Source organism: Triplophysa rosa, linkage group LG8, assembly GCF_024868665.1.
Source record: "Triplophysa rosa linkage group LG8, Trosa_1v2, whole genome shotgun sequence".
Classification (NCBI taxonomy): domain Eukaryota; kingdom Metazoa; phylum Chordata; class Actinopteri; order Cypriniformes; family Nemacheilidae; genus Triplophysa; species Triplophysa rosa.
In genome coordinates, this window is record NC_079897.1 from 24443924 (window position 1) to 24460577 (window position 16654).

General features: G+C 39.7%; 1 protein-coding gene across 9 annotated transcripts in view; it reads right to left on the bottom strand.

Moving 5' to 3' along the window:
* Positions 1-284: 284 nt before the first annotated feature.
* Positions 285-16654, bottom strand: part of ptprub (protein tyrosine phosphatase receptor type Ub) — a 187318-nt gene continuing 170948 nt past the window's right edge. For all 9 annotated transcript variants that reach the window (XM_057339351.1, XM_057339348.1, XM_057339343.1 and 6 more), the window contains 8 exons: positions 16301-16455; positions 15674-15809; positions 13767-13916; positions 9925-10239; positions 8626-8751; positions 6589-6746; positions 4137-4272; positions 285-2730 (listed from right to left, as the gene is read on the bottom strand). In XM_057339351.1, coding sequence (XP_057195334.1) covers positions 2668-2730; positions 4137-4272; positions 6589-6746; positions 8626-8751; positions 9925-10239; positions 13767-13916; positions 15674-15809; positions 16301-16455 — 1239 coding nt within the window. In that variant the 3' untranslated portion in view covers positions 285-2667. The remainder of the gene's footprint in view (positions 2731-4136; positions 4273-6588; positions 6747-8625; positions 8752-9924; positions 10240-13766; positions 13917-15673; positions 15810-16300; positions 16456-16654) is intronic.

Consider the following 16654-nt stretch of genomic DNA (forward strand, 5'->3'; position numbering starts at 1 on the left):
TCAACTGAATCTCAAGAGTATCAGTTGGGTATTGGGGTAGGGTTTAGAAAAATAAATTGACAGAAATTTCCTTACCAGATATTAGAAAGACAGTCTGCTAATACTTTACTGACTGATAGTTGACAAAAAGTTGCAAAGTTACATATAATTTGTAAATATCTAAAGTGGACGTCAAAATAAAGCGTTGCTTGAACTATTAACATGGTCACTGGCAAATGGCAAAAATATCAAAATATTGACCAATTCACAACTAACTAGTACAAAAAAGAAGGTGAAATAAATGGTCCACAAAACACCTTTCCAGTCTTAGAACATTTTATTGTTGTTTGAACAACCCGTCCCACCCCAACCCCTCAATTCCCCATTGAGATATACGTATGCCTCCACATCCTCTTCCTGTCCCACAAACACATGGTCAAAAACACAGTTCTTTTTCATGTCATTCAATAACATACAGAAACACTTTAAAGGAAACAAATGAACTAACAGAACGCACAGAAAACAAGGACCCGGCTCACCAGCTGTTCATGAGTGGAAAATTCCCTTCTCTCGGGACGATGACGACCGATAGAAGCTTGGTGTCTTTGGAATGAGGGTGACACAATCGTAAGTGACGAAATGAGCCTTCTGGAGGGGGCGGCTTTGGAATGGCTTTTAGAGATCATCCACAGTTGACTGGAGATGTGTCTGATCTTTTGTTGGCATATTCAGGAAATAGATTTTCAACATTACACTCGACGCTCTCTATTACCTTTAAAATTCGTTAAATCTGGCCAGGCAAACTTTATTCACATACTATTCACAGAACACAAATATACATCTACGTATATGTACACATACTTTCCAATTCAGTGTCCAGGCACTTTCCAAGAAAGTCCAAAAAGGAATTGTGATGACATAACTTACACCACGGTCTCAAAGCTGGATTACACTACATGACTTAGAAGCTCAACACATTTGCTGAGGCTGAAAATGGCACTTCTTAGTGAATATGTCAGGGTTAAAGTCGTGTAGTGTAATCCAGCGCTCGTCTATAGGATCACAAAGTATATTTTAATTTGAACAATCTTGCGAACAAGCCATCGCTCTGGGTTTACTTGGGCATCTTAGATGATTTATTTAACTCACTGGGATCAAGCTAACTTGGCATTTCGCTGATATGGCATTTTCACAGTTGGGGTCATAAATGTATGTACGTCTCTTACCAGATTTTGTGCTTTGTGGTACTGTCATTTGATGGCGGCGAATACAATTTCAATAACTCTTGGCGCTCAACAATTCTCTGCTAAACTGTTTTGAAACAGAACTGACAGACTCATCCATCTTCTGTCAAGTTACGGGAGAAAAGAAATCACCAAATCTAAGCTTTGGAATATTGAGATGGGACAGAAATGAACTGTGAACCTGTAAAATTAAAGGGATGCTTTGAAGAACGTCGAGCCCAGGATTCAGCTGTACACTCAAAGCTTCACAAATATCAAACAAAACCCACTCAAAGAACACGAGTCAGTCAGATAAATAGTTACAAGCGAAAAGTAGTAGTAAATTGCCGGCGTTGCTTTCGACTTCGTTCTCCTCGATTGACGCAGTCTCGCTCTGTTCTCGCCTCGTAAAAAGACTATTAACCGAGCTCTCGAAACCTTTGAGCGAGTGGATGAAGGTCAGAGTTTAATCCACCGCCAGCTGCCCCTTGCTAATGTACTTCTTTCGCTTTAAGCACACAGGGCCACTGTTAGCACTTGAGACACACACCTTAAGACTTAAGGGATTTCCAGCGGACATTAAGTATATATACAGGCCAGGGGAAAAAAGACGACGACAACAAGATAGCAAAGTTGCACTGTCAATCTCCTCTTGAGAAATATGGCACCAGTATAAACTCCGCCTCCAGATGACACGAGGACCTATCGGGTGTCTCCCCATTAAAACGTGTTTGCGGGGAGCACACATGCTCGCTTAAACGCAGTCTCAAGGCCTTGTTTCAAAACGCAGTTCAACACTGAAACGAAAACGTTTGTTAAACGATCGAAGAGGCATCGACATCTTTGATAGGCAGTTGATGAAAAGTCATCTGCTGGTTGATTCGGTATATCAGTGACGTCCGTGCACATGTGTACTGTATGTGAGCGTTTGTGCATGCATGTGTGTGTGTGTGTGTGTGGAGTCCTTCTTCTTTTAAGGGCCACGGCAGGTCCCTGACTCCTTTGAAGGGGGTCACGGTAAAGACGCCCGACTCTCAACTCCACTGAAAGAGAACTTTTCCAAAGCGATGTTTATTTTTGCTCCTCAGTCCAGTCAGTCAGCCAAAGAGAAACAGGCAGGTGTAAAACAAAGCCGCTGTTTTTAGAAACGGCTCACAGTCGCTGCGAGCGGAGGTGAGCCAACCACGCTGCGCCGAGCCAGGCTTCGGAGCTTTTTGCAGAATTGCTCACAGACAAACAGGCTGAAAATATTTGAGAACCAAAATAAACACAGAGCGTTTGGATGTTTGGGGGAAATAAGCAGAAAAATCGACTCTCCGTTTTTTGTCTTATCTCATTCCCGCTGCTTTTCGATGGACGAAGAAAGAAGGGGAACGAGATGCAGATGGAGATTGGGTGAAGGCGTGAGCCCGCCGGTGGTACTGCTCCAGCCTGTGAGGTCAGCGAGTGGGGATCTGGGATTCCGCTATCTGACCTCCAAGCAGTCCAAATACTCCAGAACCAGCTCGTAACAGAATCGATACTGCTCCTACATCACACACGAAGAGAAATGACATCATGACAATTCAGATACATATCACTTACATGGCATTTGACTAGATACTCGAGTAGGGCACAATTTGCATAAGTGATCTCATTTTATAGAGTAAAATTACAGTGATGACTTAATCAATGAGTGAACGTACTGATGTCTCACTAGACGTGTATAGGTGCATATCGCTGCTGTCCTTCTCAAACCTTGTATCTCTATATTTTGTGATTTTTATTTTTTGCCAGAAATCATTATTATCAGTCACCCTTTATGTTTGTCACTGGGTATTGCAAATATCAAACCAATAAAACGTATTAAAAGTGCTTGTCAAGCATGAAATCATAAAAAAGTACAGTGTTTTTTCCATGTTTTTGAAAATGAATTTGGACATACAAGGTTTCAGAAGGACAGCGACGTTATGATGTACAATTATATGCATGTAAAACACAATTACATGATAATGACCTAGGACTCCAACACTATTTGTTAATCTTAATCATTGAATTGCATGACATTCGACAAAATGCGTTTGACGTTAGATTAAATACATTACATTACATTTGTGCATTTGGGTGACGCTTTTATCCGTGCGCATTTTCATCAGTATAATGATGTTCCGTGGGATCGAACCCATGACCATTGCAAACAAAATGCTCAAAAACTAATGCAAACAAACAAAAAAAAACATTTCACAGGCTAATTTGGTACCTTAAAGGAGCGGTTCCCCCAAAATAAAAATTCTGTCTTCATTTACTCACCTTCATTTAACTTCCTTGTACTTGAAAACAAAAGAAGATATTTTGAAGAATGTAGGAAAGCAAACAGTTCTGGGGCACTTTTGACTACCATTGTCATTTTTTCCTACTATGGTAGTCAATGGTGGCCAAGAACTGTTTGGTTACAAGCATTCGTTCAAATATATTTCTTTGTGTTCATCAGAAGACAGAAATGTATACAGATTTAAATGTATACAGAGTAAATGATGACAGAATTTGTATTTGTTGGGTAAACTGTTCCTTTAAGTAGGACCTTTGACCTTATTCTATAGTAAAGGTCTTTGCACATACAGTCCGAAATTTTCGTATGAGTTTTTTTTTCATATTTGGAGCTCGTTTTTGTACGGTGTCTCTGAATTGTTAAAAGGCCTCTGAAAATTCTTGCTACATATGCATATGAAAATCGAACCCAGTCCGAATGTTTTTATGACGGACGAAAATATCGGAGGCAGTGTGTAAATGTGATTGACGGCAGCGCGAGGTCGTATTTATTTTTTAACGTGCGGAAATTTCGGACTCGATGTGCAAAGGCCTTAAGGCTTGTCGTATATGGAAAGATATTTGAAAATAGAAAAACCAAAAATAGCACTTATTCTGCATCACTTTTTTTACAACCACTGCACCTACCAGTGTCTCCACCATGTTGGGCTTAGCGTTACGAAGGGTCTTGACGGCATAGAAGACATCCACCATGTTCTGGTATTCTATCATCTCCATCAGGATGTTACTGGCACAGTACATTCCACTGCGACCGCCGCCGTTCCTACGCAAACAGAAAAAAAACGGCTTTACAAATTTCTCGAACAACAGAAACAGATTTCCCTTCTAAACAGAAATTTCCCTCATCCAGTTAGTATCAAACCAGCCCGCACAGGCAGCATACAAAACTCTTCTGCGGATCCCAGAGGCCTTGTGCCATGTATCCGTACGCCGGCTAGATGAGGCAAAGATAATCAATCGCAGTCAGTGCATTGGCAGCTCTGGATTTAGCGCTGAGAAAGGCCTGTGCGGTTCTGTATTAAAGCATAATTGATTTCATCTCCATAATCTCTTCCCTCCGCCTGTGGTTGGTAACACTGTGTGACAGCCCTGAGTGATGTGCTTCTGAGCGGCGATGGGAAGGGAATTCGTGCCTAGGGTTTGGGATGAGACGCCTCGTGGGCAAGAGGGGAGATGAAGCCATGGGGGAGATGGAGTGTGCGGTTAAAGGGATAACGACTATGTTAACACCTAGACTAGGATCTCTGACTGCTCGCGCCGGGTTTGACTGAACTTCCTGTTTAGGAATGAGTTTATTATAAGACAGCGAAGAAAAGGACGTTCATTTATTATTTTTTGTTTATTTTTTCTTTGCAAAGGTACACTGGAGTACATTGCTTTGCATGTCATTATGTATTGTCTGGCACACCAGCAAACAGAGATATGAGTCACGGCTGACGCAGATAACACTGAAGACGAAGATTAAGGGTGTTGTTCAAGGGCACAATGAACAAAAGAAAAGAACAGAAGAAATGTCCTGTTTGGTCTGTGGAGACATTTCAACTTGATATTTATAAAGACAAAAGTCTGATATCAAAGCACCACAGTGGAAAAAGAAACCGTAACCGTGGGAAAGGAAAGTGCACGTTTGTGAGTTAAAAATATTGTGAACTTGTTGACACACACTTGGGCATATTGTCTGTACTACCTGCACTGCAGATGAAGAGTGCTGGTGCACCTGCTACACCAGACATATACATCTCTCTCTGTGCAAGCAGAAAATAAATGCTGTATTTGCATCACAGCGTGGGGAAATATACATCAAAATATGCTACAGAGAATATGGAACATAAAAAACAATGTGACATTGGCGAAATGGATTTCTTTTTCTTTTTTACCATTTATCTTGCATGTTTTGCTAGTCCTATATCTTTTCTCTGAACACAAGTTTTATCTCGCACAATTTTGCTTCTATATAGAACTAGAGAAAAGATCTCATTAAATTCAATTGCAAAAGGCAATAAGTGTTGTTTCAATGATTTCAATTAACCTTTGCGTGGTGTTTTAATACTTATTCAAAGAAATGAAGAGATTCATAGTTTTATCAATCTCAGACATTTTCTTTTTTAATATATATATATATATATATATATATATATATTCAATACGTATATTTATATTAGTAAAAAATGTGATTTGACGGGTAAATAATACCTTGGGATTTTAAGGTTAACTACATTCTGAGCAGTTTAACATATTAAGCTTCTAAATTTTGCATTCCATTCAGGAACAATTATATTGCAAACAAGTCTCCTTAATACATGACAAAGACAAAGGCCCTGAATGTACTCCAAATGCACAATATCAAAATCCTCATATTTGTAAATTAGGGATTTTTTGGAACAGGTCGAATGCACAAAGAACCTTCTAGTTCTAAAAACTCGCTTTCTGCTTTGTTAATTATAAAGTACTATCTAGCAAAATAAGAAATAAAGCAATTATTTTCAAGAAAAACAAACCGTTAACTTATCATTTGTTTTAAGACATAACACTGGTGTTGTAGTTGACATGTATAAAACAGTTATACATTTAATGGTTTATATTTTAGGACAATTTATTTTACAAATAAGTTCACAGAAGTCACAGAATAATAATTTAAGAATGTAATTAACCTTATTATTCCAAGCAAGGTGACGATATATGCTGTCTATGTTGCTTGTAATTGGGCTAAAGAAAATGCGTAAGATATTTTTACATAAATGTTTAAAGGGGTCATATGGCGCAAATACGTGCTTTTCTGAGTCTTTGGTGTGTTATAAGTTGCCCATGCATGTATTAGACACACGTAAAATTGCAAAAATGAAAGTGTTGGAACAAAAGATGCGTTCTATCTAAAAGCGAATGCTCACCCAGACCTGCCTGAAACGCCTCGTGTAACAAAACCATGAACACCATACAAGGGTTAAACTCAACATCAAAATATGAAGTCAAAATGTAATATTTCATATGTTATATTTTTGTGTTTTCTAAGTAAATAATCCATGGCTGGTTACATTAAAGTGGCTTGATGTCGTTTACAGTCTCATGTTGTTATACTCACAGGCAGTGAACCAGGGTACGACCTTCCCCACATTCCCTCTGCCACTTCTGCACGCTGGCCAGCAGGTTGAGGAAGGCCTTCTTGGAGTCAGGCACGTCACGATACGCAGACCAGCGCAGGAACTGGAACTGGCACACGACCAGCTGACCCTCCTGCAACTTCACAGAGACGAGACGGGGAAGAAGGAAAGGTCAGGATCAGTGATGCATCACCAGCCGTGCGTTCGGGTTTGTTTTTATACGTGTACAGTAGAGCAGCACTGTTCTTCATGCCGGGGGCTTCAGCAGTGCCAAGTCAGCACTGTTTAGCTTGTGATGAATGAGCCTGCTGGGAAAGATTTCCGCTCGGAGTGGGACGGAAAAACACAAGCCCTGATACTAGTCTGCTTTGGCTTGAAGCGCAGGTGAAATGAATACAGCTCGGAGGTGCTCACCAAAACCGCCTGCAGGGTTGCTGGGAGGAAGTGAATACACTGACCACAGCTGAGCATGGACATAATGATTTTTCAGTAAAAATGTTCTTCCGATTTGTGAACAGATGACATGGTCAAAAACCCTTGCCCTTGTTAAAGAGACAGTTCGGCCAAAAAGGGCTTAATATGTCCCCTGACAGAAATTGCATTTTGGGGAGAACTATTCCTTTATGTTCATGTCACTGATAAAAAACTGTAACAGTCAAAATGAAAATTATAACATTACGCAAATTAAAATTACAATGGACTGTTTTTCCCTAAACCTGACCATACAACCATACAGTAGAGCACAAGAACAAAATATAAGCTTACATTTGCACAGACACTCTCTGTAGCCCCAGTCATTTTCCCACTCAAAACGTCTCAAAAGTGTCTAATGTTCCATTGAAACGCTGCATGTCCAAAACTTCAAACATCCTGTGACATCCACAAAAAGCTCATTTATACAGACGTCAAACCCTCGTACAGCAAAATAGATTAAAACTAGCCTGTACGCTAATGACAGGAAGCAAATTGAGAGTCATAAAAATGACCTTGAGCGGCATGCTCATTAATGTATAGTTCACATCTACGTGCTCATGAAAGCGTATTCCGGCATCTGTCCTTGTCTGGAAAAGTGCCGCCGTATGAAGTGTCATGTGCTGATGGTGTGAAAATGGATTTTTTGAATTGGCTTTTTCAGTGTTCTCTAATTGGTCTTATAACTTTGCCTGACAAAATATATTGGACTGACAAACCCTATTTATTACACCACTTTATCTCATAGCCTATTAAAGCGTGAGCTGAACGTCACAAGGTATAGCGGTCATCAGAGTGATATAAAGGCTACCGAAAAGTCGTTCAAAGCTCCCAACGTTGCACAAAAGTCTACATTTCCATACCTGTGGCATTAAGCTGACTGTTAAAGAGCAGAAAATAATGACAAAGTATGAAAAATGGATTCTAGCAGAATATCACGAAATCCCTGAGGTGGTTCTCCCAGGAGTGTTTTCAGGAATAAAACCAGGAGGATGCTTTACCCCATTCACACCTGAGACCTTGTAACGCTAACCAATCACATGACACCGGGGAGGGAAAATGGCTAATTGGGCCCAATTTGGACATTTTCACTTAGGGGTGTACTCACTTTTGTTGCCAGCGGTTTAGACATTAATGGCTGTGTGTTGAGTTATTTTGAGGGGACAGCCAATGTACACTGTTATACAAGCTGTACACTCACTACTTTACATTGTAGCAAAGTGTCATTTCTTCAGTGTTGTCACATGACAAGATCTAATAAAATATTTACAAAAATGTGAGGGGTGTACTCGCTTCTGAGAGATACTGTACATAATGTACGTAATATTGTCGCTGTCCTTCCAAAACCTTGGATGTTCAAATTCGTTGTTTTTCAGAAAATGGAAAAAAGTGATTAAATACTGTGTTGTCAAAGTTGACAAGCACTTTTTATCGGTAAAATATTTCCAAATCCCTGAGACAAAATATGGAGGTACGAGATTTTAGAAGGCCGGTGGTGATACATTATGTAGAATGAAGTGTGTTAACTGCTTTGTCATGATACTCACTCGAGTCACGTTTTTGACCCGAAAGAGACGGGTAATGATGTCCTCATCTGCAGACATGGACAGAAACTCCACTTGCATAGGACCGTATTGCTGAAGACCTGGTTCAGGCCAGTACTGCACACAAGGCTGGAGAGGGAGAAAGAAAGAGAAATAAATACACATAAGTGCATTGAGAAGCCAAAATTGAGCATTACAAGGTCTTCGTGGCCAACTGGATGGAGACCATTTTTGAAGGTCAACTGAGTTTCAAAAAGGTGCTCGAGTCTGTTCTCTAGATGAACAGAAACATTTGTGTAAATAACATTTTTTTGGGGGGGGGGGATTTTAGGGAACTATTTATATAAGACTAACACCATGTCTACACCGACGACCAATGATAACCATGCCTTAAATAATATAAAATTGAATGGATTTAATGGTTATAATGGGAATTATATTCATTTTAATGGAAACTATAATGGTGTCTTCTGGTATGTGATGGATAAATCCCGTTTGGAATAATCTCCAAAAGACACTACAAAAAGGAATTTTGTAATAGGAGAAAAGCTAATGGTACATAATGGTATTTTAATAGAAACCAGTAGAATTTCTGTGATGGTGTCTATTGGGTTTCTATAGTTTTTTTTACAGCAGAGAAAACATAAACAAAAACAACCGAATGCTCACTATCAACTTTTCTTCACTACCTAAGAGTGTGCCAAAATTGGAGCGTTTCAAATCATGTATTTGACATCCAAAACCTCAAATCAATATTACCCTGCATCACCAGTATTTGACATTCGCGCATATGAAACACTGTAGAGTACTGAACTGAGCAGAAATTAAACCGGCAGAGACACAGCTAGAAAGTGGAAGAACATTAATGGCAACGCGTCGAGCGAGGTGATAAATATTAATACTTATGGGCCGCGGAGAGCAATCAAGCGAATGAAGAAGACAGCGAAAGAGAAAATGACAGAACGAGAGAGACGTTAATCCACCGCAGAGAGAAAAATGAACCGAGGGACTGCGAGAGTGACACTGAGTAACCGGAGACACGTTAACGCACGTCAGGCTTTTCAAAGAGAGCCGTGATGGAGGAGAGAGCCGGAACACCACTCGGTAACTCGAAAGGAATCCATATGTAAATGAGACTTGACTATAGGCTTATGAATACAGAACATTTGGTAGGGAGATTAAGAGAAGCAGGGGGGACAAAATAGCTTAAACGACTTCAAAGGACATGCAGTACTGATAAAAGCTGCTTTTTTGAAGAAAAACCCCAGTAAATGTACAAAGTCGTGGTGTTTAGATGCTTACCCAAGCCGAGTTGGACTGGTTGACCTGATTCAGCATGACCACAGAGGTGCAGCCGTAGTCAAACACCAGCCTCCAGAAGTCCGAGGTCGTGCCGGGCAGCGGGTGGGGGGTCACTATGAAGGCAGCGGGTCGGTGGAAACTGTCCATCAGCGCAGCATTGATGTAGTTGTTGCTCTCGCCCTCTGTGGTCACCAAGAAGGCCAAGGCTCGGTCCGGTGGGAGAACATCCATGCTGCGATTCTTCTCCCGGTTTCGTGGTAAAAGGGCAATGCTGCACTCCTCGACGTCCAGGTGAGGTGTCACGGAGTTTAGCGTCTGAGGGGAAAAGAAGGTCTGAATAAAACACGGATATTCAAGACGTTATGCTAAAATAGTCGACAATGTGGAAACTGTTTTGGCCTCATTTTGGAACGCCACACCCAAAACCGCACTAAAGAAGCCCTGCCTTACATATTTTCTTTCTGGATGTTCATCTTGTTTGTAAGTAAAAGCAGCAGGTAGAAGCAAAAAGTGGAAGTGAGAACATTTAAGAAAACATACCATTTGCTGGCACATCTGTGATCATTTCCATTTTGCACAAACAATATCTGGTGACCTCAGATGTGCCCTACATTTGACAGGGGGTCAGTTTTAAAAAGCATTTAATGCTACTTGTCCACGCGGTTACTGCTATTACTAAAACAAAATGCAAAATGAGCCCAATCTCATACATAAAAACAGCTTCTATAAATGCAGAAATAACCCAAGCAAACATGTCATGAAAGCTTAAAGACATTTGCTATTCTCTAGTTCATCTACTAAAAAATAAAGCAAGATGATGTCATCACAAACACAAGTGTGCGGACACATCACAAATATCACCTAATAGCCATAACACAATCTACACCCTGTAATCCAAATCCGCCTCGCCACGCTTCTATTTCTAAGCCTCAGCGAGAAATCGTTTGTAATGAATGCATTACAATTCAGCGGGAATGCGAAGTCAGAAAAATCCGATGCGGAGGTAAGTGAGGGAGAGTGCGGATAGTTCAGTCTGTGAATCAATAAAGAAATTCTGGGCAACACATGTGGAGTCGTCCATCTTTTATTAAATAACCTGCACCGGCCTGTTACTCCCGGTGGAATCGTGAAACACGGACTACAGAACGCACGGGCTGCTCCCAACAGACAACCTAACTGATGTCCCTACAGTCCATCACTGTAATATACTTTTCATTATTTATGTTTGGCAGTCTGATACAACAACATTGTTTAAGATTCTGGAAAAACTCGTGATTAAAAGCATTTAACTAAAGCACCGATAATAACAAATCTCCTACAATCAATGGAGTTAACTCCAAAAACATCATTTATTCACCCTTGTGTCAATCAAAACCTGTATATGAATCTTTCTTCTGAGGAACAGAAAAGAAGATAGTTTGAGAAATGTCTCAGTGGTTTCATGTCCATACAATGGAGGCCAATGTTGTACCAACATTCTTTCAAATATCTTCTTTTGTGTTCTGCAGTCATACAGGTTTAGAATGACATGGTGAGTAAATGATAAAATAATTTTCATTGTTGAGTGAACTGTGAGATTTTGGAAGAACTTTCTATCATTTTAGCGTTTAGTAACCTTCAGTTAAAGTGTATGACAGGTCCGTACTACAGACATCCGTTGACTAATTCTACTCTCTGGAGTCGAGAACATTGTTCAAACGTCCTCTGAATGTCTCGCCATATAGAAAGTCTCTGTTGAATACATTTATTTCACAGTTCTGATCATTAATCTATGGAAAAGTACTTGTGTCTCACTGTGAGCAGTTCAGTGTCATGTTTGACTGCTGCTGTCAACCTTGTTTTGCTCCGTTGAGTAGCTTGAGCTTTGAATTAGAGCTTTATCTGACTTTGCTTATTCTCTCTTTGCTCAGACTGCGTTAAAAGCCATGCTGCAACTGAATATTATCTCTGTTATGAAAACTGTGCCTTGACTTTGCAGAAGAGAGAGAAAGTGAGAAAGAGACGGGATCATTATGAAAATTCAAGATTCTCACAGAATGTTTTTGCTTATGGAGCTCGTTTCTTGAAGCCAGAAGTTTACAGAAAATAGCTCTTCATTTAAATTGGTCATATCTTTTTGATCTTGCGAAATAAATGCGTTCAATTTTCTGCGTAAACAAACTCCTACTAAACTTTTCTCCAGTCAAACAGATACATAAAGTCAAGTAACTCAACTGGAGCACTGTGAGCATGAAGCAGCGCAAAGGCTGTGGGTTCGATTCCCAGTCATAAACGTGTCTGCCAAATACATTACGATAATTGTAATGTAAAATACCTTTTGAAAATACAATAAAACAAACACACACCTTACAGAGGTGCACCTTAAAAAATGAGTTGAGACAAATTAGAAAGGAACAACTGCCCTTTTATTATTTCTCAAATGCTGCACATTTCTTTGTTAAAGGTGCAGTTTGTCAAAACCGCCGCTAGAGGGCGCACAATCAAAACAACAACAATGCCGTAGCTTGATGACGCTGTGAATGAGCGTGGAATGATGGGATCTGTTCTCTTCAACTCCACCGCTGATGGCCATCAATCAGACGGGAGCGAGGAATCATGTTAGCGGATGAGTTAAAGTTTTATAAATGTTGAATGTATAAATTTATAAATGCGAATAATTGTGGTCCATTAATAAGTGACTGCTCGAAACAAGTTAGTGGCTTGGTAGACGCTAGACACTACTTCCGCAGTTGTCCACGACACTGTTGTCATGCGGTTTCTCCGTCAGTAAAGGCGGTAACAAAGGGGAACGCGGATATGACGCCATTGACAGGCGACTGCACAGCCCCGTGTCAATGTTTAAAATGGCAATTTTCTCACGATTTACAAGTAGTTAGAAACATCTGAGATATTGTAAGTACTCAGCTGAACAAAATATATAACACTAGCTTAGAGGTTTTAGGATATTTTACGGCAAAATTGTTACAAACTGCACCTTTAAATAAAAATATATTTTATGTCAAATAACAAAACTAAACTGCAATTCTAAAACAAATGCCAAATCAAATGAAAATGAATAATACAAAAGTCTCTTTAATATAAACAAACTAAGTCTGTGCTTTTCTTAGATTTTTTTACATTTAAGAAATATCAGCATATCCACGTTTTCCAAGTTTGCAGTAAACACAGCGGCCCCTGCTGTTCAAAACATGTGTTGCGATTCAAATAACATCTCAACCGGCTTGAATTGTCACATATTATAATCGATTTTCAACCGGCTCATGGTGAATCGTTACATCCCTATTAGCAATTGTAAAATATCACCACACAAAATGACATGTCAACCAGGCGTTTCAGTGTTGTCCCCCGGTAACAGTGACGTAACAAGGAAACTGCAAATCCTGTTATTCCCAAACAAAAGTACTATTTTATTTGTACAGCGGCACAAAACAAAGTAAACCGAGTTTCACAACAGAGCAAAATTGTTTTTGGACCCCAAAGCAAACCTGCAGCCTGAGATTAAGTTAGTTGTTTCTTAAACCCCATATTTACCAACAAAACTACATTTTCAGCGACAAGCAATTTGTCTGTTTACGCAGAATGAGAAACTGCTGCATGACATGACCCAATCACAGCCAATCAGAAGAGTTTAGTTTAGTTACATGGAGCACAGATACACACTAAGCAAAGGGACATGGAAGAGATGCAGTTTAACAATTGGTGCGTTAAAGGCACATCAACGGATAAGACTGAGTTTAAAAATCAAAGATAAAATTACTTTTGCTGCAAGATGCTTAACCGTATAATAAAATTGAAATACTATATTTAATGTAGTAGCAATTTAAGCAAGTAAAGTCAAAGACCTGGAACTCCTCTCTGAGCTGTGATGAGTTGCTCTGAGAATCCACCCTCAGCATCTCTTTGTATGCAAGATCGAACTCATTGACTGGGATGGCCGTCTCTCCGCACAGACACGCCTCCAGGATCGCGTCATGAATGAATATATACTGCTCCTACAAAGACAAAACATATTTTCCCAAAATAAACACGGCAGAATGATACTTGGAAATACACAGTTAAATACAGCATATTGTACCTGCATACATTTTGGTGAAACATTCTAATACAGTATATAAAAAAACAAAACAGAGACCTTAGTGAATATTAAGTAAGGGATAATGTACAGGCAGCTGGTTGTTATCGCAGAAATAAGCCCCGTGATCAGGTTGTATCATACTGAAAGGGCTTATTTGGCGATAACAGCCGGCTGCTTGTACATTATCCCGCTTATTACACGGCTACTTGCCACATGAGAAAAAAACTGGACATCAAATGTAAATTTGAAATATTTTACTGGCTCATTTTTACCGAATGCAGACCTTTCGCGAGGAAAAGCCGTTGACTTTCGGTTTTAAGGTAAGAAACGACGTTCAAATGTTACGAACAGGCAATTTGGTTTAATCATTTGTAAATATAATGTCATATATGTACAGTAATTAAAAGACATATTTATATTTAAATTGTCCAAAAAAACTGTCAAAATGATATGTTGCATCCGGGTTACCGTGTGTTATTAGTTTTGAGAGGTTGTTATCTGGGAATAACGAACCTGCAAATGTCGCGACTGACCAATCAGAATCAAGCATTCCAATGAGTCGTGTAATAAGATGTATATAAATAATTGAATATGAGTTATAAATCACATGAAACGCGCCGTTTAAACAATACACAAACATTGTTCCAACTTGTCAACTCATGGTCTCGTCATTTTTTTTTTTCTTCGCAGTTTTTTCTGATCTTAAAATTTACTATTTATAGGTCTGTGTTTTGGTCAAATTAAAATTCTTGTTTCATTCTGAGAACTATTAACAATGTTCCTCCCCAAAAAAATTGCTTTTATTTGCATTTATTTGCAGAAAATGAAAACGGGAGAAACAGGTGAAAATAACAGAAAAGATGCTGTGTATTTCTTCAGACCTCAAATACAGCAAAGAAAACAAGTTCCTATTCCCTTTTAAGCAATATAACAGTCATATTTATACATGTATTTAGGAAAAGTTCAACATTTATTTTGTTCACGTGATAACCTCGATTTTTATCACAGTTTTCATGTGTCTTGTCATCCTGTCAGTCTTTCACATCGCTGTCGGATGACTTAATGTCACTCCTGAGGTTTGATTTTGTTGAAATTCAACAGACACTGGACTGGAATGACCACAATACAACAAGAAATTATGATTAAATGAACATTTGGAATGGTCTCTTCATTTTTTTCCAGCCCTGCTAGACAAAGTTGAATTCCAGCACAAATCATAACAGGATCAAGGAAGAGATAATATAGATTACAGAGTATCTAGAGAACAACACCACAACTCGTTTAACCTCCATGTTCCAATGTAAACACAACTGTGTGAGCAGGTATGCATCGCTTTAAATAAACAAACACTTACGGGCTGGATTTAATTAAAGCATCTAGTAAATAATTACTGTTATAAACAGTCAAACGACGCAGGGATTTACATAATAAAATTTGGCTATGCAAATTGCAGCACATCTAAGCGAAAGCACAAGCCTGCGCAGAACATACAGATGCAACCAAGATGAATATTTGCATGCGTTCACAGCTATCAACACACAGTTTTCACTGCATTCCGAGGCTAAACATCCTGAATATTCATAGCTTCTCCTCCGACGCAAATTCGGAGTGTCATTTCATAAGTCTCCCGTCATTTCAGGACACAAGGAATTATGGGAAAGTGTGCGTCCGCACCTCGGTCTGGATCATGTTGATTCGGCGAGAACAGAGGGTCTTCACGCAGTTGTAGATGTCCACCACACCCTCGCATTCTGCCATGTCCAACATCACGTCCAGCACGATATAGCAGCCGGTCCTGCCCGCCCCCACACTGAATATAATGAAAAAGATAAGAGTCATCATATCATCACTGCTCCATTAAAGGGACAGTTCACCCAAAAACGATAATTCTGTCATCATTTACTCACCCTCCTGTCATTTCAAACCTGCAGAACACAAAAGAAGATATTTTAAAGAAAGCTGGTAACCAAACCACGCCGGCACCCTTTCACTTACATTGCATGGACGCAAAACCAATGCAAGCGAACGGATGCCATTTAACAACATTCTTCAAAATATCTTCTTTTGTGCTCCGCAGAAGAAAGTAAGTCAGACAGGTATGAAATGACAAAAGGTAAAGTAAATAATGACAGAATTTGTGTTTTTGGGGAACTATCACTTTAAACTGCTATTTTTAACATGGAAAATGTAGAGTGAACCGTGAGGCTGATGTCTTACTGTGATGCTGCTTTATGAGACAATGAACATGTGACATACAAAGTGCATATCAAACCGTGTTACGCCGTATTAGGAGCTCTGTACCTGCAGTGGACCACCACCGGCCCTGCATCAGGCGGCGTGGAGGCTTTGACCCGGCGAATAAAGGCTAACAGACCCGTAGCGTGGAACGGGACTCCGTGCTCAGGCCACGACGTGAAGTGAAACTGGCACACTTCGTGTTTGGCGGAGTAGCCTCTCTGAAAGACAAATGAACTCCACTGTTTCAACACAAATCAATTTCTCGCCGTATTAGGTAGCAAATGTTCAGAGTCAATCAAAACAGGTCCTCTGGAAAACTCTGTTATGCTCAGAAATGAACATTATTGTATCGTACGATCTCTAACATCTAGGATTGACTACATTCTTTAAAAGAGTAGTTAAGCCAAAAACCAAAAC